At 43.7% G+C, this 25,627-nt stretch overlaps 1 protein-coding gene across 1 annotated transcript in view; it reads left to right on the forward strand.

Moving 5' to 3' along the window:
* Nucleotides 1-25,627, forward strand: part of LOC126260737 (atrial natriuretic peptide receptor 1-like) — a 506,740-nt gene that overhangs the window by 187,537 nt on the left and 293,576 nt on the right. Inside the window, exons 8-9 of the mRNA XM_049958075.1 lie at nt 10,131-10,263; nt 22,968-23,049. Coding sequence (XP_049814032.1) covers nt 10,131-10,263; nt 22,968-23,049 — 215 coding nt within the window. The remainder of the gene's footprint in view (nt 1-10,130; nt 10,264-22,967; nt 23,050-25,627) is intronic.

Genomic DNA, 25,627 nt, shown 5'->3' on the forward strand with positions numbered 1-25,627 from the left:
TGCATCAGTAATCTCTCCATTATCTACGAACTGATTCCCGCAGAGTGCATCCTTCACTGGGCCAGACAGATGGAAGTCGGAAGATGCGAGATTCGGGCTGCAGGATGGATGAGGGAGAACAGTCCAGTGAAGCTTTATGAGCTCCTCCCATATACACAGACTTTCGAGAGGCCTTTCCTTGTCATGTAGAAGTTCGTTTGCATTTTTATAGCAACGAATACGATGAATTCCTTTCTTCAGTTTCCTGAGGGTAATGCAAAACCTCGGTTTTGATCCTTACACCAGAAGGGAGGACAACAAACAGAATAACCCCACCAGAGTCCCAGAAGACCGTCGCCATGAATTTACCGGCTGGAGGCGCGGCATTCAATGTTTTCTTCTAAGGAGAGTTGATGTGCTGTCACTTCATGGATTGCCGGTTAGTTTCCGGTTTGAAGTTATTAACCCCTGTGCAAGCAAAAACGCACAGATAGTGCTTCATTACACTTTATGGTCTTTAATTAAACAGCGAGGGACCTGGCCGGCACACAACTTTGAGTATCCCAACTGGTGGACGAATGTGTCAGCACTGCCAACAGAGACGTCCAGTTGAGCAGCAATATGTTTGATTGTGATCCGTAGGCAGCAGCAGAAAATGGTATAACAGGTGTAGGATTCGTTATGAATAGGAAGGTAGGGCAGAGGGTGTGTTACTGTGAACAGTTCAGTGACCGGGTTGTTCTAATCAGAATCGACAGCAGACCAACACCGACAACGATAGTTCAGGTATACATGCCGACGTCGCAAGCTGAAGATGAACAGATAGAGAAAGTGTATGAGGATATTGAAAGGGTAATGCAGTATGTAAAGGGGGACGAAAATCTAATAGTCATGGGCGACTGGAATGCAGCTGTAGGGGAAGGAGTAGAAGAAAAGGTTACAGGAGAATATGGGCTTGGGACAAGGAATGAAAGAGGAGAAAGACTAATTGAGTTCTGTAACAAGTTTCAGCTAGTAATAGCGAATACGCCGTTCAAGAATCACAAGAGGAGGAGGTATAATTAGAAAAGGCCGGGAGATACGGGAAGATTTCAATTAGATTACATCATGGTCAGACAGAGATTCCGAAATCAGATACTGGATTGTAAGGCGTACCCAGGAGCAGATATAGACTCAGATCACAATATAGTAGTGATGAAGAGTAGGCTGAAGTTCAAGACATTAGTCAGGAAGAATCAATACGCAAAGAAGTGGGATACCGAAGTACTAAGGAATGACGAGATACGTTTGAAGTTCTCTAACGCTATAGATACAGCAATAAGGAATAGCGCAGTAGGCAGTACAGTTGAAGAGGAATGGACATCTCTAAAAAGGGCCATCACAGAAGTTGGGAAGGAAAACATAGGTACAAAGAAGGTAGCTGCGAAGAAACCATGGGTAACAGAAGAAATACTTCAGTTGATTGATGAAAGGAGGAAGTACAAACACGTTCCGGGAAAATCAGGAATACAGAAATACAAGTCGCTGAGGAATGAAATAAATAGGAAGTGCAGGGAAGCTAAGACGAAATGGCTGCAGGAAAAATGTGAAGACATCGAAAAAGATATGATTGTCGGAAGGACAGACTCAGCATACAGGAAAGTCAAAACAACCTTTGGTGACATTAAAAGCAACGGTGGTAACATTAAGAGTGCAACGGGAATTCCACTGTTAAATGCAGAGGAGAGAGCAGATAGGTGGAAAGAATACATTGAAAGCCTCTATGAGGGTGAAGATTTCTCTGATGTGATAGAAGAAACAGGAGTCGATTTAGAAGAGATAGGGGATCCAGTATTAGAATCGGAATTTAAAAGAGCTTTGGGGGACTTACGGTCAAATAAGGCAGAAGGGATGGATAACATTCCATCAGCATTTCTAAAATCATTGGGGGAAGTGGCAACAAAACGACTGTTCACGTTGGTGTGTAGAATATATGAGTCTGGCGATATACCATCTGACTTTCGGAAAAGCATCATCCACACAATTCCGAAGACGGCAAGAGCTGACAAGTGCGAGAATTATCGTACAATCAGCTTAACAGCTCATGCATCGAAGCTGCTTACAAGAATAATATACAGAAGAATGGAAAAGAAAACTGAGAATGCGCTAGGTGACGATCAGTTTGGCTTTAGGAAAAGTAAGGGGACGAGAGAGGCAATTCTGACGTTACGGCTAATAATGGAAGCAAGGCTAAAGAAAAATCAAGACACTTTCATAGGATTTGTCGACCTGGAAAAAGCGTTCGACAATATAAAATGTTGCAAGCTGTTCGAGATTCTGAAAAAAGTAGGGGTAAGCTATAGGGAGAGACGGGTCATATACAATATGTACAACAACCAAGAGGGGATAATAAGAGTGGACGATTAAGAACGAAGTGCTCGTATTAGAAGGGTGAAAGACAAGGCTGTAGCCTTTCGCCCCTGCTCTTCAATCTGTACATCGAGGAAGCAATGATGGAAATAAAAGAAAGGTTCAGGAGTGGAATTAAAATACAAGGTGAAAGGATATCAATGATACGATTCGCTACTGACATTGCTATCCTGAGTGAAAGTGAAGAAGAATTAAATGATCTGCTGAACGGAATGAACAGTCTAATGAGTACACAGTGTGGTTTGAGAGTAAATCGGAGAAAGACGAAGGTAATGAGAAGTAGTAGAAATGACAACAGCGAGAATCTTAACATCAGGATTGATGGTCACCAAGTCAATGAAGTTAAGGAATTCTGCTACCTAGGCAGTAAAATAACCAATGACGGACGGAGCAAGGAGGACATCAAAAGCAGACTCGCTATGGCAAAAAAGGCATTTCTGTCCAAGAGAAGTCTACTAATATCAAATACCGGCCTTAATTTGAGGATAAAATTTCTGAAGATGTACGTCTGGAGTACAGCATTGTATGGTAGTGAAACATGGACTGTGGGAAAACCGGAACAGAAGAGAATCGAAGCATTTGAGATGTGGTGCTATAGAAGAATGTTGAAAATTAGGTGGACTGATAAGGTAAGGAATGAGGAGGTTCTACGCAGAATCGGAGAGGAAAGGAATATGTGTATAACACTGATAAGGAGGACAGGATGATAGGACATCTGCTAAGACATGAGGGAATGACTTCCATGGTACTAGAGGGAGCTGTAGAGGGCAAAAACTGTAGAGGAAGACAGAGATTGGAATACGTCAAGCAAATAATTGAGGACGTAGGTTGCAAGTGCTACTCTGAGATGAAGAGGTTAGCACAGGAAAGGAATTCGTGGCGGGCCGCATCAAACCAGTCAGTAGACTAATGACCAAAAAGAAAAAAAAGAAAAAGGTCACCTCTAATGAGAGTGTTCGCACGTTTCATCATTGCGGAAGTCACAGCCATATGAGGCCTGCCGGCACCTGGGAGATGGGACAGGTTCGCGTTACCTAGGTGTGCTGGTTACAGTTCCCTCCTTACCCGCATCAGGAGACGCTTGTTGTCTGAGGATGACACGGCGGTCGTTCGGTACCGTTGGGCTTTCATGGACTGTTCTGGTGGAGTTTAATTTACTTAGTTGTAGTGATGACTGCCAGGTGCCCGTAGACATTCTGCAAGCGTCTGTGAGTATCTGCGATGCTCTGATTTTCCACCACAAGGAACTCAACAACAGTTCTATGGTTGTAACACACCTCAATTACAAACGCCACGTCTAGTGCCGCCTCCTAGCAGAACTTCATGAAGCCACAGGGGCTGAAGCCGTAATATTCCACCACGTCCCACGACAAGTTCTGCGTTTTTTCAACCGAAATTGGCCGAGAAAAGGATGTCTTGCACTACTTACTGAACGTCGTTCGTATAATCAAGGCCAAATCTCGGTGAACAATCAATTCGTGATAATCTTCGCACTTCTGCTGGACTGCGATGGGATTAATTTATTATTATATAATTATGATTATTTCAAGACGTCATATCAATGTTACCGCTAGTTTTACCTCCCACCACAAGTAGCCCTCTTCGATTAATAGCCAAAGAACAGTCACAACTATAGTACTGTTGAAAATTAACTGCACAACGTTAGAACGGAGGTATCTATGTTTTATATATAATACGTGCGTCTTGTTGCAAGAAAGAATAAGAACTAAAAGTCAGTTTACAGCGAATCGAATCTCTGCCACTTCACGTACTAAGTTTATAGGTTCATCATTTTACTAGTGGCGATCAGCTGTGTTAAGTATCTCGCAGTGCACCTATAGCTAACACCATTTTTAGCAGAAAATCTTTTGTGTCTTATTAAAATATGTTTAAAGATAGGCAGAGGATTTCTGCGCAATATTTCAAGTAATAATTCCTCTTCTGCGGGCTGTCTACGTAATCCGGAAAAATGGCACGTTGGATTTCATTCACGTCAGTGCTGTACCAGGCTTTGGCAGCGATTTTCCGCCACTACTTTGCGTCACATCAAGTGAGCAGAGGTACTCATTTGTTTCGCTGGTCGCTGTTTTTATTACGTCCTCCGGTTGTTTGACGACTCTCAGTTTGTTTGTCGGGAACAAATTGGTTCTAGTAACACTCGACAGTTGTTATTCTTTCCTTTTGTTTTCTCTTTGTGCTTACACTTTAATTCCTTTTTGTATCCGCTACCTAATATTTGTTAACAATCGCAACAGCTAATACAAAGATAACAAACGAACTTATAAAATATTCATGTTTGTGCATACCGTGTTATTACACTACTGGCCATTAACATTGCTACACCACGCAGATGACGTGCTACAGACACGAAATTTAACCGACAGGAAGAAGGTGCTGTGATACGCAAACGATTAGCTTTTCAGAGCATTCACACAAGGTTGGCGTCGGTGGCGACACCTACAACGCGCTGACATGAGGAAAGTTTCCAACCGATTTCTCATACACAAACAGCAGTTGACCGGCGTTGCCTGGTGAAACGTTGTTGTGATGCCTCGTGTAAGGAGGCGAAATGCGTACCATCACGTTTCCGACTTTGATAAAGGACGGATTGTAGCCTATCGCGATTGCGGTTTATCGTATCGCGACATTGCTGCTCGCTTTGGTCGAGATCCAATGACTGTTAGCAGAATACAGAATCGGTGGGTTCAGGAGGGTAATACGGAACACCGTGCTGAATCCCAACGGCCTCGTATCACTAGCAGTCGAGATGAGAGGCACCTTAGCCGCATGGCTGTAACGGATCGTGCAGCCACGTCTCGATCCCTGAGTCAACAGATGGGGACGTTTGCAAGACAACAACCATCTGCACGAACAGTTCGACGACGTTTGCAGCAGCATGGACTATCAGCTCGGAGACCATGGCTGCGGTTACCCTTGACGCTGCATAACAGACAGGAGCGCCTGCGATGGTGTACTCAACGACGAACCTGGGAGCACGAATGGCAAAACGACATTATTTCGGATGAATCCGGGTTCTGTTTACAGCATCATGATGGTCGCATCCGTAATTGGTGACATCGCTGTGATCGCACATTGGAAGCGTGAATTCGTCATCGCCATACTGGCGTATCACCCGGCGTGATGGTATGGGGTGATATTAGTTAAACGTCTCGGTCACCTCTTGTTCGCATTGACGGCACTTTCAACAGTGGACGTTACATTTCTGATATGTTACGACCCGTGGCTCTACCCTTCATTCGATCCCTGCGAAACCCTACAACTCAGCAGGATAATGCACGACCGAATGTTGCAGGTCCTGTACGGGCCTTTCTGGATGCAGAAAATGTTCGACTGCTGCCCTGGCCCGCACATTCTCCAGATCTCTCACCAATCGAAAACGTCTGGTGAATGGTGGCTGAGCAACTGGCCCGTCACAATACGCCAGTCACTACTCTTGATGAACTGTGGTATCGTGTTGAAGCTGCGTGGGCAGCTGTACCTGTACACGCCATCCAAGGTCTGTTTGACTCAATGCCCAGGCGTATCAAGGACGTTATTACGGCCAGAGGTGGTTGTTCTGGGTACTGATTTCTCAGGATCTATGCACCCAAATTGCGTGAAAATGTAATCACATGTCATTTCTAGTATAATATATTTGTACAATGAATACCCGTTTATCATCTGCATTTCATCTTGGTGTAGCAATTTTAATGGCCAGTAGTGCAACTCGGTCTAACAGGTGACGTGAGAAGATGCTCTGATAAATAAGCAACGAACAGCTATAGGCATTCCAGCCCGGTGAGCTATTTATAGCATACAACAGCTTCATGTTTTCCCACATAAGCCGAAGTACACTTTAACTCATACTTCTTCGAAAAGATCCCTTTGCTCCACCTGTTGAGGGTTGTCAGGAGAGCCAACACCGGTTTTGAGAGGAAGCCGAAAGGCACGCGTTTTAGCTCACGCAGGCTGGCGTGAGGTTTGGAACGGGACAAGGAAATTAGACTGTAGAAAAAACTGACGTAGCTGGTGGAATACTTAACTTTAATCCATAAATGGTGAACGTCGCTCTTGACGGTACATGTTTTACAGCATCAATAGCAACTGGTAATGGCGCCTTGCTAGGTCGTAGCAAATGACGTAGCTGAAGGCTATGCTAACTATCGTCTCGGCAAATGAGAGCGTATTTTGTCAGCGAACATCGCTAGCAAAGTCGGCTGTACAACTGGGGCGAGTGCTAGGAAGTCTCTCTAGACCTGCCGTGTGGCGGCGCTCGGTCTGCAATCACTGATAGTGGCGACACGCGTGTCCGACGTATACTAACGGACCGCGACCGATTTAAAGGCTACCACCTTGCAAGTGTGGTGTCTGGCGGTGACACCACACCATCTATGTTTGAAACACTGCTAAGAAGCATTCCGATGATGACCGATACTGCTATAGAATCCCGTAAGTTAATTAAACGTATATGATGTTTAACTTGAGTCCCAGTACTTAATGCTTATAAATATTGTTTATTTTTTTATAAAAATGAATAATTATTTTTATTATTATTATTATTAGCACGGACTTCACTAGCCACCAGCGGACAAATCTCCATCTGGACATTTTGATTTAGATTTCCAACATCTTTTTATCTTTTTCTTCAATGTAGTTTATTTTACTGCCTTGGTAATAATGTCTCCCACTACTTCTCATTAAATCGGTGGCATAAACGCATTTTCTACAAACAAAAAACGTGACAGTGTAGAACATTGGACAACTTTAAACTATAAAATACAGGATACCTTTTGCTAACTAAAATTGTGGTGTTGCATCCCATTAAGTAACTACTAATTCCTAAAATACCCTCTGTTGTTAACGTACCACTAGTTGCAAGGTATTGTGCAGGTTTTTAAGTATGGTTTCTGATAATTAAATATCTAAGCCCCAGAATAACCAAATAAACATATCAACTGCCAAGTTAATGTCAACATGAGTTTGCTTATGCATAATAATCTGGATTTTGCTACAAAACGGAAGGATGTCGTTAAATTGTGTGATGGTCCTAGTGATGTACAGGTGACTCTGTTTAATTTATTCACTTCTGCTGTCATTGTTTGTCGATGGGCAGAAATATCTGCAGAGAAGTATCTCCTGCCTGACGACCTTTGTATATGGTGACTAGTACTGTAGTCACTGATTTCGCTTATTTTGTTACGATGGCGGCCACCTTGTTTGACTTTAAGTGAACGCACGCGAAAGAGATTACTAATGTTTTCGGCGCCAGCTTGGTTTGAGTAAATCAGCTTTCTAAAAAGCGCGAATAAATTCGGAGGAACATCCACAGCTACACAAAGACCAGGCTGACTTCATGTTGTGACGGACAGGGATCGTTGGGCGATGCGGAGAGCGGTTGCAAAAGTCACGTGGAACCAGCAAAAGGAATCACTCGTGATTCGGAAAGTGCTAGCAGCAGTCCGGCTAGCACAGTGACTGTGCATAAAGCCGTCGGCACACGGACCGTGCTGTCGAACGTTAACGTTGAGAGTGCCAAGTTCAACGTGCTGCTGAACGCTCAGGCATGATGCGACTTGGGCATAACGGTACGTGGGCCCCAACGTGGTATACGCGATCGCAACGCACTCCAGCGCTAGTTGAGGGATGTTTCTAGTTCGTAAATGACACTGTTTACTCAACGGGCGCGCGTAAAATTCCCACGTTAGCTCTATTACAACGCACATTTCCTTCTTCGTCCACCAAAAGGAAAGTGCCATGTCCAATCAATAAGGACAGAGACATATAAAAGTTCCATTACAAACAGTGCGGTACAAATTTGGAATACTTCTCCGCATAAGATAAAAATTATTTCATCATTCCCACATTTTAGTAAAACCCCAAGGTCAGTCTTACTTAATCACTGTTCCTACCCAGTAGCAAAATCTTTGCAACATGTGAATTACGAAGCGTAAAAGAAAAAGGAGCAAAATATATTTATACAAGTTGCGCAAGCTCTCCTGTAGATTAAGCCAATCGAACGAAGTCACCCCTCAAAAAAAGGTGAACTTATATTTACATAACATCAAATATTATAGTATATACTTATATTAAACTAATAATACACGCACACATATATATTGCAAGTAATCAAAGGGTGTTACCCGTTGCAGAAAACCTTATCGTACATGTTACTAATTGAAATTTAATTATGACAAATTGTATCAAGAACAATGCGTTTTGGGTGGATCTTCTGTGTGTCGCTGACTTCAAATAGCCTACTAACATAATACGCAAGTTATAACAATTCTTTTGCCATGAATATGATGTTTCTCGTTATTTTATTGGAACGAATCACACAGTTAACAACGGGTTTTCCAGTGATTCTGAATTTGCTGGTGCTCAGAAACGGTATAGGCTTGAAATGAATGCCAATATGGCGCCTCACAACTCTGCACTGAAGCGAGACGGTGTGCATGGTACGTAGGTGGCGTTGTGCCGTCTCATTTGTCAACGCTCAGACGCACGCTCAGAATATCTGACACGCCAGATATTGATTTGCACGTTCGGAAAGACTCCCGAACGTGCTATTCCACGCTATGACGTCAGAAACTCGGCACGCTAAACGCTCAACATTCGGATGCACGGTCCGTGTGCCGACGGCTTAATGAGTTGAAAAGAATGAGGTATAATGTTCCAGCAGCTCCCCATAGGCCACACATCTCTGCAGTCATTGCTAAGAGGCGTCATCGGAGAGTGAATGACTGGAAACCAGTAACTTGAACTGAAAATTCAACCTGTACGCTGTGAAAATCGAATGGAACTGTTTAGGTTTTGCGAATGCCTGGAGAACGCCACATGCCATCATGTAAAGTGCTATAGATGGAGTGATGTTGTTTTAATTGGGTGTTCTTCGTGATTAGGGTGTGGCCCCCTTATTGCGCTTAAGAATTATGTGAAAGTATTTTACATGCCGGCCGCGGTGGTCTAGCGGTTCTGGCGCTGCAGTCCGGAACCGCGGGACTGCTACGGTCGCAGGTTCGAATCCTGCCTCGGGCATGGGTGTGTGTGATGTCCTTAGGTTAGTTAGGTTTAATTAGTTCTAAGTTCTAGGGGCCTTATGACCTAAGATGTTGAGTCCCATAGTGCTCAGAGCCATTTGAACCATTTTACATCACTACGTACAGTGTACAGTAGATACACAGTTCCAAGTCGATGATTGTTCGCATCAGCATGACAATGTACCCTTTCATAGAGCTGCATCTTTGACTCAATGGTTGATAGACAATAGGTTCTTAAAATGGTCTGCTCTGGCCAGAGTCCCGATCGGAAACCAGTGGGTCACCTTTGGGATGAGAGAGAACATCAGATTCGTTCCAGATCCCAGCGTCCAGAATCACTGCCTTCTCAAATTCAGGCTCTTGAGGAAGAATGGGCTGCCATTCCTCCAGAGACACACGGACAGCTCACTGAAGGTATTCCAAGCGGTGTTCAAGCCTTATAAAAGCAAACGGTGAACACGACGCATATTAACGTCCACTAATAGCTGTCAAGATTCTTTTGATCAGATGGTGTCTGTAATGTGTATGTATGTTTCCCATGGCTGATGTCATAAAAAAAATTGTAATTTCTGGTACTTTGATAAAGTTATAGGACATTTGAGAATAAGCTTACGGGTTCGGAGGTTCATCTTCTTAGTTTTAAAATTGGTTATCGCTAACTTGTCATATTTTTGTTTCATCTCTAATCCTCCACTTGTATTTCAGACGGTGGTTCACTACAGCAGGGGTGTACTGCACCACATCCGGCACAGAAGCATACACTGGCCAGGTGGGCGAACGGAACCACCGCTGGACACCCCTCAGTGTGCGTACGATGGATCACTATGTCCGGATCTCTGTAAGTACAAAAGCTCCTCCAACTTACGTCAGTAAGACGAGACTCACCTGTAACACGAGGCCATGTCCCTGTGAGCAAGACCTACAGAGAAAACATACTTCAAGAAACACTCACAAACGTTTATTATTAACAACAGCCAGCTGCACTGCGGGCTGTTGTTCATAATAATCATGCCATTAAGACATATTGTCCACTGCGTGATCCAAAGAACAGATGTCACGAAAGTACTTTCAAGACAGACACAACGGCCAATTATTTTGAAGGAGCTTCAATGACCTGTGGAGGAGAAGAAAACCCTTAATAGTATATTCAGAAAATTATGAATTTGGCAAACAATGAGTGCTTAAAAATTTGTACGTAAATAGTGTACAGCTTACTTTTAAGGGTGTACATACCAATCCTCCTAACTCTCACACTCTGTAACTAGCACTGCCTAATGTGAAGGTGTAGGCGAATTATTTTAATATAAGTGGGCTATCATGAAACCAACGTTCGTCTGCATGTACACTACTAGCCATTAAAATTGCTACACCAAGAAGAGATGCAGATGATAAACGGGTATTCATTAGACAAATATATTATACTAGAACTGACATGTGATAACATTTTCACGCAGTTTGGGTGCATAGATCCTGAGAAATCAGTACCCAGAACAACCACCTCTGGCCGTAATAACGGCCTTGATACGCCTGGGCAGTGAGTCAAACAGAGCTTCGATGGCGTGTACATGTACAGCTGCCCATGCGGCTTCAACACGATACCACAGTTCATCAAAAGTAGTGACTGGCATATTGTGACGAGCCAGTTGCTCGGCCAACATTGACCAGACGTTTTCAATTGGTGAGGGATCTAGAGAATTTGCTGGACAGGGCAGCAGTCGAACATTTTCTGTATCCAGAAAGGCCTGTACAGGACCTGCAACATGCGGTCGTGCATTATCCTGCTGAAATGTAGGGTTTCACAGGGATCAAATGAATGGTAGAGCCACGGGTCGTAATACATCTGAAATGTAACGTCCACTGTTGAAAGTGCCGTCAATGCGAACAAGAGGCGACCGCGACGTGTAACCAATGGCACCCCATACCATCACACCGGGTGATACGCCAGTATGGCGATGACGAATACACGCTTCCAATGTGCGTTCACCGCGATGTCGCCAAACACTGATGCGACCATCATGATGCTGTAAACAGCACCTGGATTCATCCGAAAAAATGACGTTTTGCCATTCGTGCACCCACGTTCGTCGTTGATTACACCATCGCAGGCACTCCTGTCATTGATGCAGCGTCAAGGGTAACCGCAGCCACGGTCTCTGAGCTGATAGTCCATGCTGCTGCAAACGTCTTCGAACTGTTCGTGCAGATGGTTGTTGTCTTGCAAACGTCCCCATCTGTTGACTCAAGGATCGAGACGTGGCTGCACGATCCGTTACAGCCATGCGGATAAGATGCCTGTCATCTCGACTGCTAGTGATACGTGGCCGTTGGGATTCAGCACGGCGTTCCGTATTACCCTCCTGAACCCATTGATTCCATATTATGCTAACAGTCATTGGATCTCGAGCAACGCGAGCTGCAATGTCGCGATACGATAAACCGCAATCGCGATAGGCTACAATCAGACCTTTATCAAAGTCGGAAACGTGACGGTACGCATTTCTCCTCCTTAGACTAGACATCACAACAACGTTTTTTGAGAAATCGGTTGGAAAGTTTCTTCATGTCAGCACGTTGTAGGTGTCGCCACCGGCCCCAACCTAGTGTGAAGGCTCTGAAAAGCTAATCATTTGCATATCACAGCATCTTCTTCCTGTCGGTTAAATTTGGCGTATGTAGCACGTCATCTTCGTGGTGTAGCAATTTTAATGGGCAGTAGTGTACTTTAGTACACTCAACTGTGCTCACTTACGGTTACCATATTAATCCGAAATGAGAAACCTGGCAGCGCTGCAACATGGTAGAAACACAATGCCGCAGTCGACGAACATCAATGCACTACCCTATACATGAACTATTTCCATCCCTTTGTAATCAGAGGTAAATAGCAGATAATGCAGTCTGATAGAAACGGGAAGCGCCGTTACGATGATTAATCTAGAGGGCTCGAACAACGAAGAAAACGACTCAAATTCCCGTGGGACTTTTATAATTTATTATAGTCATCGTTGAAAATATCGGTTTACGGAAATTTTGTGGTAGTGTCTGTTACAAAATCTCGAATATTCTTATGAATAGAAAGTGAGATGTACAGACAATCACGGAACCGAATTCAAAAGCCACACGCGACACGTACAAGTAACTTCACTTCATTCGATCGTGAAAATGTGTGTAGATGCGAATGAAACAGAATCTGGAAATGACAGCCTGGGAATTTCCAAAACTATGTCAAAGAAAAATACAGTCAAATATGAGTTGACCAGTCTAATTAGCTAAGAAGTGAATACAACACTTTTATTCTGATAGCAGGTTGGCTTTATTCAGGATTCCAGTACACCATATTACTCCCCACTCTTCTGCCTACAAAACCTATTTTTCGACAGAATCTCCGTTAAATGCGACGACCTTACGCCACCTTACTCGGTCGGTCTCTATCACGCATGATACCGTTCTAATGGTAATCGGAGCCAAATTTTGCTGCGGCAATAACCTCCCCAACATTTATGTCCTGCTTCCCGTGGACTGTATGCTAAACTGGGCCAGACAGATGGACGTCGGAAGGTAAGAGATATTCTGTTAGATGGCAACGAACAGAGGGGGAACATATCTTTCAGTACCCCAATTGGTGAACGAGTGTGTCTTGAATGAGAGTGTCCGCACGTTCCAACATTGAATAAGTCACAGCTGTGCGCGGCCGGCCGGCACGCGGGTGGTCGGACAGGTTCTAGCGACCTTGTAGCGATGGTAACAGACGATTAGCCCAACGACTCACCGTGGTTTTCTTCACTGACAGTCCCCATAGACATTCTGCAAGCGCCTGTGAATATCTGAGATGCTTTGGTTTTCCGTCAAACCAAACTCAATGACAGCTCTCTGCTTGGAACACACCTCCATTGCAGACGCCATTTCGAAGGCTATGTGTAGCTCCGCCACTTGTCGGAACTTCATTTAACTACAGGGGCTTAAGCAAGAACATTTCACGATGTCCCACAACAAATTTCGCATTTTTTCAACCGAAATTGCCTGAGAAAAAAAAAGTTGCATTCATTATTGAACGCTTCTCGTAGTACACAAATACTACAGTGCTACAGTTTATTTCACGGACAATAACGCACCGTAAGAGATACGTTACTTGTGATCTGGTCTCGATACTTCCAGTAAACGTAGACTTTAGCAGTCACTTTTCTTTCCCTTCATTATTAAACTAAGCAAGATCGCTGACAGGTGCGACTATTGACACTTCGAAACTTAAGACTGGTATGGCCATGTTCTACTGTGCATCGCCTGGAAATACCTATGTGTCTCTAATGATCCAACAAGCACTCTTTGTAATTCTAAAGTGAAACTTCATTAGCCCACCCGAAGTAAAGTAGTACCATGAACACAGTAGAATGAGGACGCTACTTTTGACAACATTATAGTGAGACGACGATAAGACACCATCGACAGGCATTGGACACGTAACAAATTACACGAAGAACACATGTAAAATCATTGCAGTTAATTTAAACAATTTTCCATCTCATGTAATATATATGAATGAATTGCTCTTACTGCTTTACGGCGGTAAGCATTCGGTCAAAAGTCTGTGAATGAAGTTAACCTTTCTTCCATAGTAATTACACTGTCTTTTTCATAACTGTACGTCTTATTCACCTAAGTTCAGTAATATCGTAGTTATTAATAAAAAGTGCACTTCTCTGTGTTAATGCAGGTAATAGCCTCTTCTATGGTTATGTACTGAAAATTTTACACTAACAGCAATTTTTTGCAGGTCTGCTAATGCAAACAATTTATAAAATGACCATATTTTTTAATTATACTAGCGAGCTAATTGATTCAGTCCCTAAAAATGTTGCTGTGATTGTTTACAACGAGAATTAACCACTTGAAAGCACTTTTATAGCAATGTTTCTGAAATCTGCCTGGAGCACCGCTTCGCAATGCGTCTAAGAGCGAACGAATTCATGAACTTACTCGTGCGTAAGGCTCGGATTTATTTGAAGAATCCTAAGCAACGAGGTGAATTACAAAGTAACAGTTCGACAAATTCTTGAGTACTGTTCGTGGGTCTGTAGCCCGTAACACGTCCAATTAACGTCAGTGGCAGAATGGACTCGAGGAAGAGCTGTACTCTTCATCAATGTTTCTTTTTTCTCTCTCTCTCTCTCTTACCAGCGTAAGTGTATCACAGAAAAGTTCAAGGAACTGCCGCTCGATGCGTTACAAGAGCGACGTTGTGTATCGTGGAGAGCCTTGTTCACAAAATACGACGGTTCACAACATATGGCAGTTTTAGTTTGCGCGTGAAGCGTGCTTGCATAGCGTAATGGTAACGCGACATCCTGGTTCGAATCACAGCCCGGCAGAAATTTCCACTGTCTTCATTCCACTATGCAACTGATGGATGTCAATATTTGCAACTTCTAATATATTTTGTTGCTGTCAGTAGTAGGTTAACTTGTCGCGAAATTGGGGCAGAGGTCATTGTTGGCAACCGGAATAAAATAGTAATTGGATCCTTTTACCGACCTCCAAATTCAGATGATACAGTTTCAAAATGGTTCAAATGACTCTGAGCACTATGGGACTTAACATCTGTGGTCATCAGTCCCCTAGAACTTAGAACTACTTAAACCTAACTATCCTAAGGACATCACACACATCCATGCGCGAGGCAGGATTCGAACCTGCGACCGTAGCGGCCACGCGGTTCCAGACTGAAGCGCCTAGAAACGCACGGCCACACCGGCAGGCATGATACAGTTTCAGAAAGGTTCAAAGAAAACTTGAGTTTGATTTCAATCACGTACCTGACTCATACGATAAGGGTTTGTGGTGACTTTAATTTACCCTCGATATGTTGGCGGAAATACAAATTCCGGAGATACGCATAAAATATCATCCGAAATTGTGCTGAACGCATTCTCTGAAAATTATTTCGAGCAGTTAGTTCATGAGCCCACGCAAATAGCAAACGGTTGTGAAAACACACTTGACCTCTTAGCAACAAATAGTCCTGAGTTAATAACCAGCATCAAAACAGATATAGGCATTAGTGAACACAGCGTTGTCGTAGCGAGATTGAATATTTTAATTCCTAAATCCTCGAAAAATATGCGAAAAATATACGTAGTCACAAAAGCAGATAAAAATTCACTTGACGCCTTCCTCAGAGACAATCTCCACTCATTCTACATTAATAATGTAAGTGTAGACCAGATGTGGCTTCAATTCAAAGAAATAGTAACGGCAGCAATTGAGAGGTTTATACCAAATAAACTAACAAACGACGGAGCTGATCTTCCTTGGTACACAAAACGGGTTAGAGTACTGTTGCAGAAACAACGAAACGCCGGCCGGTGTGGCCGAGCGGTTCTAGGCGCTGCAGTCTGGAACCGCGCGAACGCTACGGTCGCAGGTTCCAATCCTGCCTCGGGCATTGATGTGTTTGATGTCCTTAGGTTAGTTATGTTTAAGTAGTTCTAATTTCTAAGGGACTAATGACCTCAGAAGTTAAATCCCATAGTGCTCAGAGCCATTTTTTTTAACAACGAAACAAACATCCCAAATTTAAACAGACGCAAAATCTCCAATATTGGCGATCCTTTACAGAAGCTCGAAACTTAGCGCGGATTTCAATGCGAGACGCCTGTAACAGTTTCCACAACGAAACTTTGTCTCGAAATCTGGTAGAAAATCCAAAGAGGTTCTGGTCGTATGTGAAGTATGTTAGCGGCAAGAAGCAATCAATGCCTTCTCAGCGCGATAACAGTGGAGATACTATCGAAGACAGTGCTGCCAAAGCAGATTTCCTAAACACAGCCTTCCGAAATGCCTTCATAAAAGAAGACGAAGTAAATACTCCAGAATTAGAATCGAGAACAGCTGCAAACATGAGAACCGTAGAAGTAAACATCTTCGGAGTTGTGAAGCAACTCAAATCACTTAATAAAAGTAAGTCTTCTGGTCCAGACTGTATAGCAATTAGGTTCCTTTCGAAGTATGCTGATGCATTAGCTCCATACTTAACAATCATGTACAATCGTTCGCTCGACGAAAGATCCGTCCCCAAAGACTGGAAAGTTGCACATGTCACACCAATATTCAAGAAAGGTAGTAGCAGCAATCCACTAAATTACAGGCCTATATCGTTAACGTCGATATGTAACATGATTTTGGAACATATATTGTGCTCGAATAATATGAATTACCTCGAAGGAAACGGTCTATTGACACACAGTCAACGTGGGTTTAGAAAACATCGTTCCTGTGAAACACAACTATCTCTTTATTTACATGAAGTGTTGAGTGCTATTGACAAGATATTTCAGATCGTTTCCGTATTTCTGGATTTCCGGAAGGCTTTTGACACTGAACCACAAAAGCGGCTCGTATTGAAATTGCGTGCTTATGGAATATCGTCTCAGTTATGTGACTGGATTTGTGATTCCCTGTCAGAGAGGTCACAGTTCGTTGTAACTGACGGAAAGTCATCGTGTAAAATAGAAGTTATTACTGGCATTCACCGAGGTAGTGTTATAGGCCCTTTGCTGTTCCTTATCTATATAAACGATTTGGGAGACAATCTGAGCAGCCGTCTTCGGTTGTTTGCAGATGACGCTGTCTTTTATCGACTCATAAAGTCATCAGAAGAACAAAACAAACTACAAAAGATTTAGAAAAAATATCTGAACGGTGCGAAAACTGGCAGTTGGCCCTGAATAACGAAAAGTGTGAGGTCATCCACATGAGTGCTAAAAGGAACTCATTAAACTTGGGTTACACGATAAATCAGTCTCATCTAAAAGCCGTAAGTTCAACTAAATACCTAGGTATTACAATTACGAACATCTTAAATTGGAAGGAACACATAGAAAATGTTGTGGGGAAGGCTAACCAAAGACTGCATTTTTTGCCAGGACACGTAGAAAATGCAGCAGACCTGCTAAGGAGACTGCCTACACTACGCTTGTACGTCCTCTTTTAGAATACTGCTGCGCGGTTTGTGATCCTTGCCAGATAGGACTTACGGAGTATATCGAAAAAGTTCAAAGAAAGGCAGCACGTTTTGTACTATCGCAAAATATGGGAGAGAGTGTCACAGAAATAATACAGGATTTGGGCTGGAAATCGTTAAAAGAAAGGCGTTTTCGTTGCGACGGAATCTTCTCACGAAATTCCAATCACTAACTTTCTCCTCCGAATGCGGAAATATTTTGTTGACACCAACCTACATAGGGAGGAATGATCAACAAGATAAAATGAGGGAAATCAGTTCTCGTATGGAAAGATATAGGTGTTCGTTCTTTCCACGTGCTATACGAGATTGGAATAATAGAGAATTGTGAAGGTGGTTAGATGAACTCACTGCGATGCACTTAAATGTTATTTGCAGAGTATTCATGTAGATTTAGATGTAGATGTAGATATTTCATGTTACTCACAAAATTCCATGACCTTCACTTTCCTGAAAGGTTTCAGGAACTTATTACTTCCTCCAGCAGCACGTTGCACTCGCATTCGGGAGGTTCAAATGGTTCAAATGGCTCTGAGCACTATGGGACTCAACTACTGAGGTCATTAGTCCCCTAGAACGTAGAACTACTTAAACCTAACTAACCTGAGGACATCACACACATCCATGCAGGAGGCAGGATTCGAACCTGCGACCGTAGCGGTATCGCGGTTCCAGACTGCAGCGCCTAGAACCGCACGGCCACTACCATTCGGGTGGAAGACGGTTCAAACCCGCTCCGGTTATCCTGATATGGGTTCTCCGTGATTTCCCTAAATCGCTTCAGGCAGTTTCCAGCATGGTTCCTCTGAAACAAAACAGACGACTTCCGTCCCCTTCCCCTCCGTAATACGATGGGACTTATGACCTCTGCCAAATCAATCTCAATGGAAGCAGCTTTCCATGAATCAGTAAACCGTCTTCATAGTAGATAAGCGTGTTCAGACAGAGCGTTAGCTGCCCTCTGTAATGAAAAACCTGAGTGAATGGATCAACGCTGAACTTGAATTGGCGTCTTGGGACATCTGGCACGAACAAATGCAACGAACAACAACAAACAAGATTAGATAAAAAACAAGAAAATGCTAACGTGACCTGTCGTGATAAGCGGGAAATACAGGTTGGATTCCCGGTCCGGCACATATTGTCATTGTCGTCATTCCATTATGCTGCTGATGATTGTAAATATCTGCAACTTCGAATGCATATCATGTTATTCACAAGATTACACAAACACCACTTTCCTGAAATATTTTGGAAACATATTTCTTCCTCCAGCATATACTGATGACCCACAATATTGAGACTACTGCCCATCGCTGGACTGAATACCTCCTACTGGCGCTATGCACACGTGCCATGGTGCAGAAAATACACAGAGCGATTTTGGTAATGAGGACAAAATTCAGGATGAGGTCAGTGAAATACTGGATACACGTGGAAAATGTAAAAATTTGACACAACGGGAAAAACTGAAAAATGCGAACTGAAAAATACAACAAGAAAAATCTGGAAAATACGAACTGGAAAATACAAGAGGAAAAATCTGGAAAATACGAACTGGTAAATATAACAGGAAAAAACTGGAAAATGCAACAGGAGAAAACTGGAAAATACAACAGGAAGAAAATAACAGGAAAAACCTGATAACAGAAAAAAAATTGATAACAGGAAAAAACTAGATGACAGGAAAGAACTTGATGACAGGAAAAAAACTTGATGACAAGAAAAAACTTCAAAACTACAGAAAAACTTTAAAACTACAGGAAAAACTGAAAAAAAAACAGGAAAAACAGAAACTTCAGAAACGCAACAAGCGCTCAATAAACACCCCAACAGCGAGTTAGCAATAACTAAAACAGGCAGCGGAATGGCCCGTCAGCGAAAGAACAGAGATTAAAGACTCATGTGGATATGGCCCGAGAATGTGTTGCGAGGAATGTAAACCCATTTGGAGGTAAAAGATCTTCGACAGTGTACGTTGCAGTGATCAAAGCACCCATAAGAACCCACCAGGCAAGTGGGAATCTTCCGCCCGTGCTAGAGTTTTGGCTTCACATTCTAGAGGCAGTGATACGCTACATCAGTAAAGTAGTAGGCACGTGACCCTTCGTACAACCAAAGGCATCTCATCCAGCAGTTTCTACCGCAGGAAGGGCAGATATGCCTCCCTTGTGGGGCGTTGTGGAAGGATGACGCCCCAAGAGGTGGTCGTCAGTAAACCCTGAACACACAATGAGGCCGAACTGGAGCTAAAGGTTCGCTAGCATCAAAGCACGAGAACTCTATAGCCCACATGTGGGTGTTCGGTAGGTTGACGATACCATCCTTGGTAAAGATAGCCCCATCTGTGAAGAGAATGGACGAGAGGAATCGCAGCACCATGGTGGCCTGTGTGACGAGCCGGCTGTGAAGGCAAGTCCGTAGGCAATAGCGCTCATATACATTGTAAGTGATGAGAATAGCGCCAGTTATCATGAAGAACGTTTCAAACAGCTCCAAGATACCGGGCAATCTGGCTAGTGCTTTGGAAGGAAGTAAATGAGTTATTGACAGAGGTAAATCTGTGAGGGCAGGTCGTGAGTCACGCTCGTATAGCTCAGTCGGTGTAGCACTCGCCTGCAGCAGGCAAAGGTCCCAGCTCGGAGCCCCCGTCCGTCGCACAGTTCTAATGTACCAGGAAGTTTCAGAGGGGCTGTTGTTATGGCTCGGTGTCTGCAAACGATTGACTCGTCAAAGGCGGAGCTGGTCGGCTTTTCGCGCACTACTGCCGTGACCTACTGTGGAAAATGGATGATGAATGGTGAAACCAGCGGCAAGTAACTAGATGGACGTCCAGCCTTATCACAGAACGTGGAGCTTGTAAGGTACCCCTTATGTGTGGAGCGCATTCTCCTTTATTTCCAGCTTTGCTGTTTCACATATGTGAAGTGATTGTATCAGTGCTCCAGTACGTACAGAGTAAGGAGCGAGCGGTATGTTCCCACGTTGGGTAGCACAGGCTGTTAGCCATGTGGCACTTTGAGAGCCAGTGGGATGAAGTGCCATTGCAGAAATCTCTCGTGAGATAAGCAGGGAAAGTACAATTTTTTATGGCGCGAATCAATTAATTGTAATGAATAAATGTTGCTAACAGAAGTTGCCACTCAGGTGTTAAGAGGAGTCTATGGGCCACAAATAGTATCTTTCAGTAATTTTACAATGCCCGGAAACATTGATAATAATAACTAAATGAATAACTGTGACTTAACCGAACATGTACGATCTTATACGACTATACCGAATGTATGCGCAAGTTGCAGACTGCTCGCCATAATGGACAGTCGTCGATAGGTTGCCTTTTGATCTAGTCATGCGGTAGACCAGTCTCTCAAAAACGGTTCAAATGGCTCTGAGCACTATGCGACTTAACTTCTGAGGTCATCAGTCGCCTAGAACTTAGAACTAATTAAACCTAACTAACCTAAGGACATCACACACATCCAAGCCCGAGGCAGGATTCGAACCTGCGACCGTAGCGGTCACGCGGTTCCAGACTGAAGCGCCTAGAAGCGCACGGCCACACCGGCCGGCGCCAGTCTCTCGTACCGTTAATAGTTAGCTTATAATCACAGTGAACAAGTTCGTTTTACGCTGTCTCTAAGATAAACGCACCTTAATAGCATCCCGTGCAAAAATTACTAGCACAGGAAACTTCTTCCCGCTTCATTACGTAACATGGACAGTAGTATCGCACTTTCAGAATCAGACAGCGCTGCTACGGATCTGCAAGGGGACATAAAACTACGAGAGCATCTCCTCATATCAGGTAGGAAGAATTCCTACGCGTCTGCTCACTATTTCAGTTCAAGGACGGACTGGCTTAACTACCGCAAAACTCGGGCGGGAAGGAGGTGGACTTATACTGTACGCCCCTTATAGCTCCATCTATGGACTCACCTGCTAACCTGGGACATTTCTGGAGGTGTAGTACGAGTGGGGGGGGGGGGCGGGGGGGTTTCTTTCAAACTCCTTTCTCGCTCTGTAAAGCAGGATAGGTGGCGATGTGTGGCACTTCTAATGACAGAGTGCAATTCTGGATAACGCACAACATCTTCAGAGCACACAGTTCAGACTAAAGTGTTGAACATAGGGTTCCGCAACAGACGTCTTCCCCACGTTGACCACACGCCATCGTCAGTTACGATGTGCAGTGGATTGAGGATCATCGAGATTGGACCATGCCTCAAAGGAAACGTGTCGCCTGTTCGAATGAATCACGTTTCTTGTTACACTAGGATCGATGCTAGTACATGGATACACCGTCATCTACGGGAACATCTACTCGAAACACGTTCCGCGCTAAGGACGCTGGCCTGTGAGGGACAGCATTATACTACTGACGACATTTACCTGGGCTGCCAATCGACATGTGTTAGTTATTGAAAGCATTATGGGACCTGTGGACCGTATGAACATTATCACGGACCTCTTGCATCCCACCGAGAGCGATGACATTCTCCAGCAATATAACTGTCGGTGTCACGAGACCATAATGGTGTTGCAGTGGTTAGTGCAACATGACGGTTAACTCACGTTATTTTCTTGCCCGGCAAATGCGCCCGACCCGAGTCCTATGGAATATATACGGGATTCGCACCAAAAATCACCGCCACATACTTGAGAGGAAAAGCTTTACTTTGTGCCACATGCATCTTAAATCCTTCCAAGGATTTGTCTAATCTATGCAACGCAAAATCGTTGCTAAACTGCGTTGCAAAGGTGGACCAACACACCAATAAGCAGGCGGTAATAATGTTTTACTTTCTTCCGTATCCGAGTCAGCACCGCTATCTGCCATACGGAGAACTCAGGTTCGATTCCTGGTATTGCCAGGAGTTTTTCTTTAGTGGAAGGACTCGGCCAGGGTGCCCCCAGCCCCCTTAGGCCAACTGAGAAGTTACTCGACCGATTAGTAGCGCTCAATTGTCAAGAAACCAGACAGCAGCCGGTAGTGCGTTGTGCTGAACACATGGCCCTCCATGCAGCATCCAGTGACGCCACTGGGAGGGGATGACACGGCGGTCGGTCTGACCCGATGATTCCGTCTACGGCCAGATCGCGAAACCTTTACTTTCACCTTACCGGAAAGGTCTGACTCGCCACTGTACATCTTTCTAAACGTCTATGACGCTAAAGTTCAAGAAAACTCAGTCACAGAGTGCTGCCGAGCTGTTCCCTACCACATACCATCAGTGAATAGAAGAGGAAGAGGTGAAAATTATTCTGGTATAGTATGTCACCTATGCCAGAAACTATACAGTGGCTTCGGAATACAAATGTACATTTCGTTACAAGTCGTTACTCGAATGTAGTAGGCAGCTGGGGACATAATTAAAGAGTCCACGTTTAACTACAGGGTAGGATATGTGTTTTTCAGAATTCCAAGAACACTTTCAGAGTGTTGTACTGCATGTTTTATTCTACCCAGTAATGTGAAAGCAGACTTCGCGCTGAAATGCTTGTGAGCCGTTCGGTTTTTGTTTCAGCCCTGCCGGACTACGCTCTCCTCAGCATCATCCTAAGCTCAGCAGTGATAATCCTAGCCGTGGCTTCCGTCGTCACGTACAGGTATGTTACAACACAAAATTCGTGCTTGCCCCTCACGTGTCAGTAATATTCACAGTTTGCTTTTGTTCTTGTCGCTAATTGACGCTTTATTTCTTTGAAAATGTCGGAAGAAGTGGAGCGCTGATGAACGTAAGTAATTTAACAACACGGTAACGAAAAGAATCGACGAATGATTATTCCTCAAAAACTGCCACCATTTTAAGCGAAAATGGTAGTTAGTGTTGCGGCTCTGTACTTAATGTTGTTATGTTAAGGATAATTTTAGATAAGAGTGGGGTGGCATAGAGGTTAACGCTAACAAAAATAAGGAGATTAAGTTACACGTAAGGCGACGCACTCGTATTTCCGTAAATAATTTAAGGCAAATGATGTGATCTTTCTTTTGAAAAGAAAACAACTCATTTCATCATCCATACCTGTTATGTTTAAGCCTATGGTATGATGACATCATTGTCAACTACACATTAAATCCTCACTTTCTACCTTTAAGTACGACATCACCGTGTATAAATGACTCTTTAGGCAGAGAGAGACTTGTGAACCAAGTTTCCAGCAAGACACATCTAATTAGTTAAAGAAATTGTTACATTTACTCCTCTTTGTTTTTACTTTTTTGCTTTAATTTTCTCAGTACCGCCACACTGACGACACTTACGTGTGATTAAATACAACGAGTGATGTTTGACTAGGGATGAAAATTGAACAAAACTAATTTGCTGCTTTTGCGACGACGTTTTAGTTTACCTCAATTTTCACAGTTGTATTTTATGTACGAGAGCTGTTAGGAAAGTAAGGTCAGGTCGGTCGCAAAATAAAAAGCACAATGAAAATCAAAAATTATATATTCGCTACTGTTAGCCACATCTTCCAGCTACCTCTCTAAATAATCGCCGCTAATGCTTAGACATTTGTCGTGGCATTTTACATACTTTCCAGTTATTATTATAATCGTATGCATCAATCACAGTAATACACATTTAGCAAAACAAAGAAATATATATAAAAATGAACATGTGAAATTATATACAGTACACAAGTTTTAAAACGCCTCAGACTACACTCGGATGTTGATGGACTCGATCCAGCGGAGTGCCTCGTGGGATGCTTGATGGAGCTTCTCAGTGGCACCAGGGAAGCGTCTGATTAGACATTCATCCACAATGTGGCTCATTGTTTGGGTGTCACCACAGTCACACAGAATGTCACTTGAAAAGCCCCACTTGTGCATGTTGTCCAGTATCTGTTTAGCTGCACCCACACCTCCCTTGGTTGGTGGAAGCCTGGCACTGGAACTGTTGGATTGTCTACAAGTTCGTGGTTTCGGGTACTTGTAGCTTGCCACTCACGTTTCCACTCTGCGTCCTGATCGAATCCTGTGGATAGCTTTTGGACTCCCATTTCATATGCTAATCTTCTAGATTTGATGCGTTTCCTGGGTAGTGATAGCAAATCGTCATGATGAGGGATCGAGCTGTTTTCAGAAACTTGCTGACAGAGGTTGTAAAGAGCAGCCTTTCGACGGAGGTCTGGAGGACAGATGTTTGAAAGAACTGGTAGCCAGCAAGTAGGGGGAGACCGGACTGTACCACTAATTACTCTCATAACTGAGTTCAGTTGGACGTCTACTTTCACTACGTGGGCGCTTCGGAGCCAGACTGGTGCACAGTATTCTGCTGCAGAGTATACCAGTGCAAGGGACGCTCCTCGGTGGACTGATGTGGTTGCTCCCCATGCACTGCCTGCCAGCTTTCTCATAAGTTTCACTCGTGTTTGTATCTTCTTGGCCAAGATGGAAAGGTGTATTTGTATGTTAAAGTTCTGTCCAGAATGACTCCCAGGTATTTTCGGCTTTCGTTGTACCTGACTGCCATTAGGGCCGAACAGTGGACTGATATTTGCTGATGAAAGGCGATTAGAGAGGTGGAACAGGCTTACCTCGGTTTTACAAACATTTGGCCTCAGTAGCCATGTCTCAAAATACTCTTAAAGTTTAGTAAGGCTGTTCATTAGGTGTTCTTCACATTCAGAAATGTCTTCGCTCTGATATGAAATTTGCCAGGTCATCTGCATATTGAAATTTTCGGCAGGTCAAATTCGGCAGGTCAGCTGTGTAGAGGAGCAAGAACAGAGCCGTGAGGTAATCCATCATTGAGTACATGGCCTTCTGATTTCTCTTCTTTCCAGTACCCTCGTCAAAGGAAGCAGCTGCCTGTGCTTCCCTGCAATTCTCTACGCTGGTTTGCCTTGCATTGTTTGTGACAAAATGTTTTCTTTGTAGCCAGCGATTCATGTGAGCAGAGATGGGGCTGTATTATGGGTGATCAAACACTTCCCATCCAACACGCTGCAGGAGTGGCTTCATTGCCCTTGCAGAATGCAGCTGAAAATTGTCTTGAAGAAAAAAACGCATGACATGCACGTTATGTGGGTTGCATAGCTTCAGGCGAAATCTCTCACCATATCCACATACTTGCCTGGAGACAACGTTGTTTTAAGCGTTTCTACGTGATCACTTTTCGCTCCGAACTGAAAAGAGCGACGTGAAGCAATCGACAGGCACACTAATGACAGTGCTCGA

The sequence above is a fragment of the Schistocerca nitens genome, chromosome 5 (genome assembly GCF_023898315.1).
Source record: "Schistocerca nitens isolate TAMUIC-IGC-003100 chromosome 5, iqSchNite1.1, whole genome shotgun sequence".
In the NCBI taxonomy this organism is placed as follows: Eukaryota; Metazoa; Arthropoda; class Insecta; order Orthoptera; family Acrididae; genus Schistocerca; species Schistocerca nitens.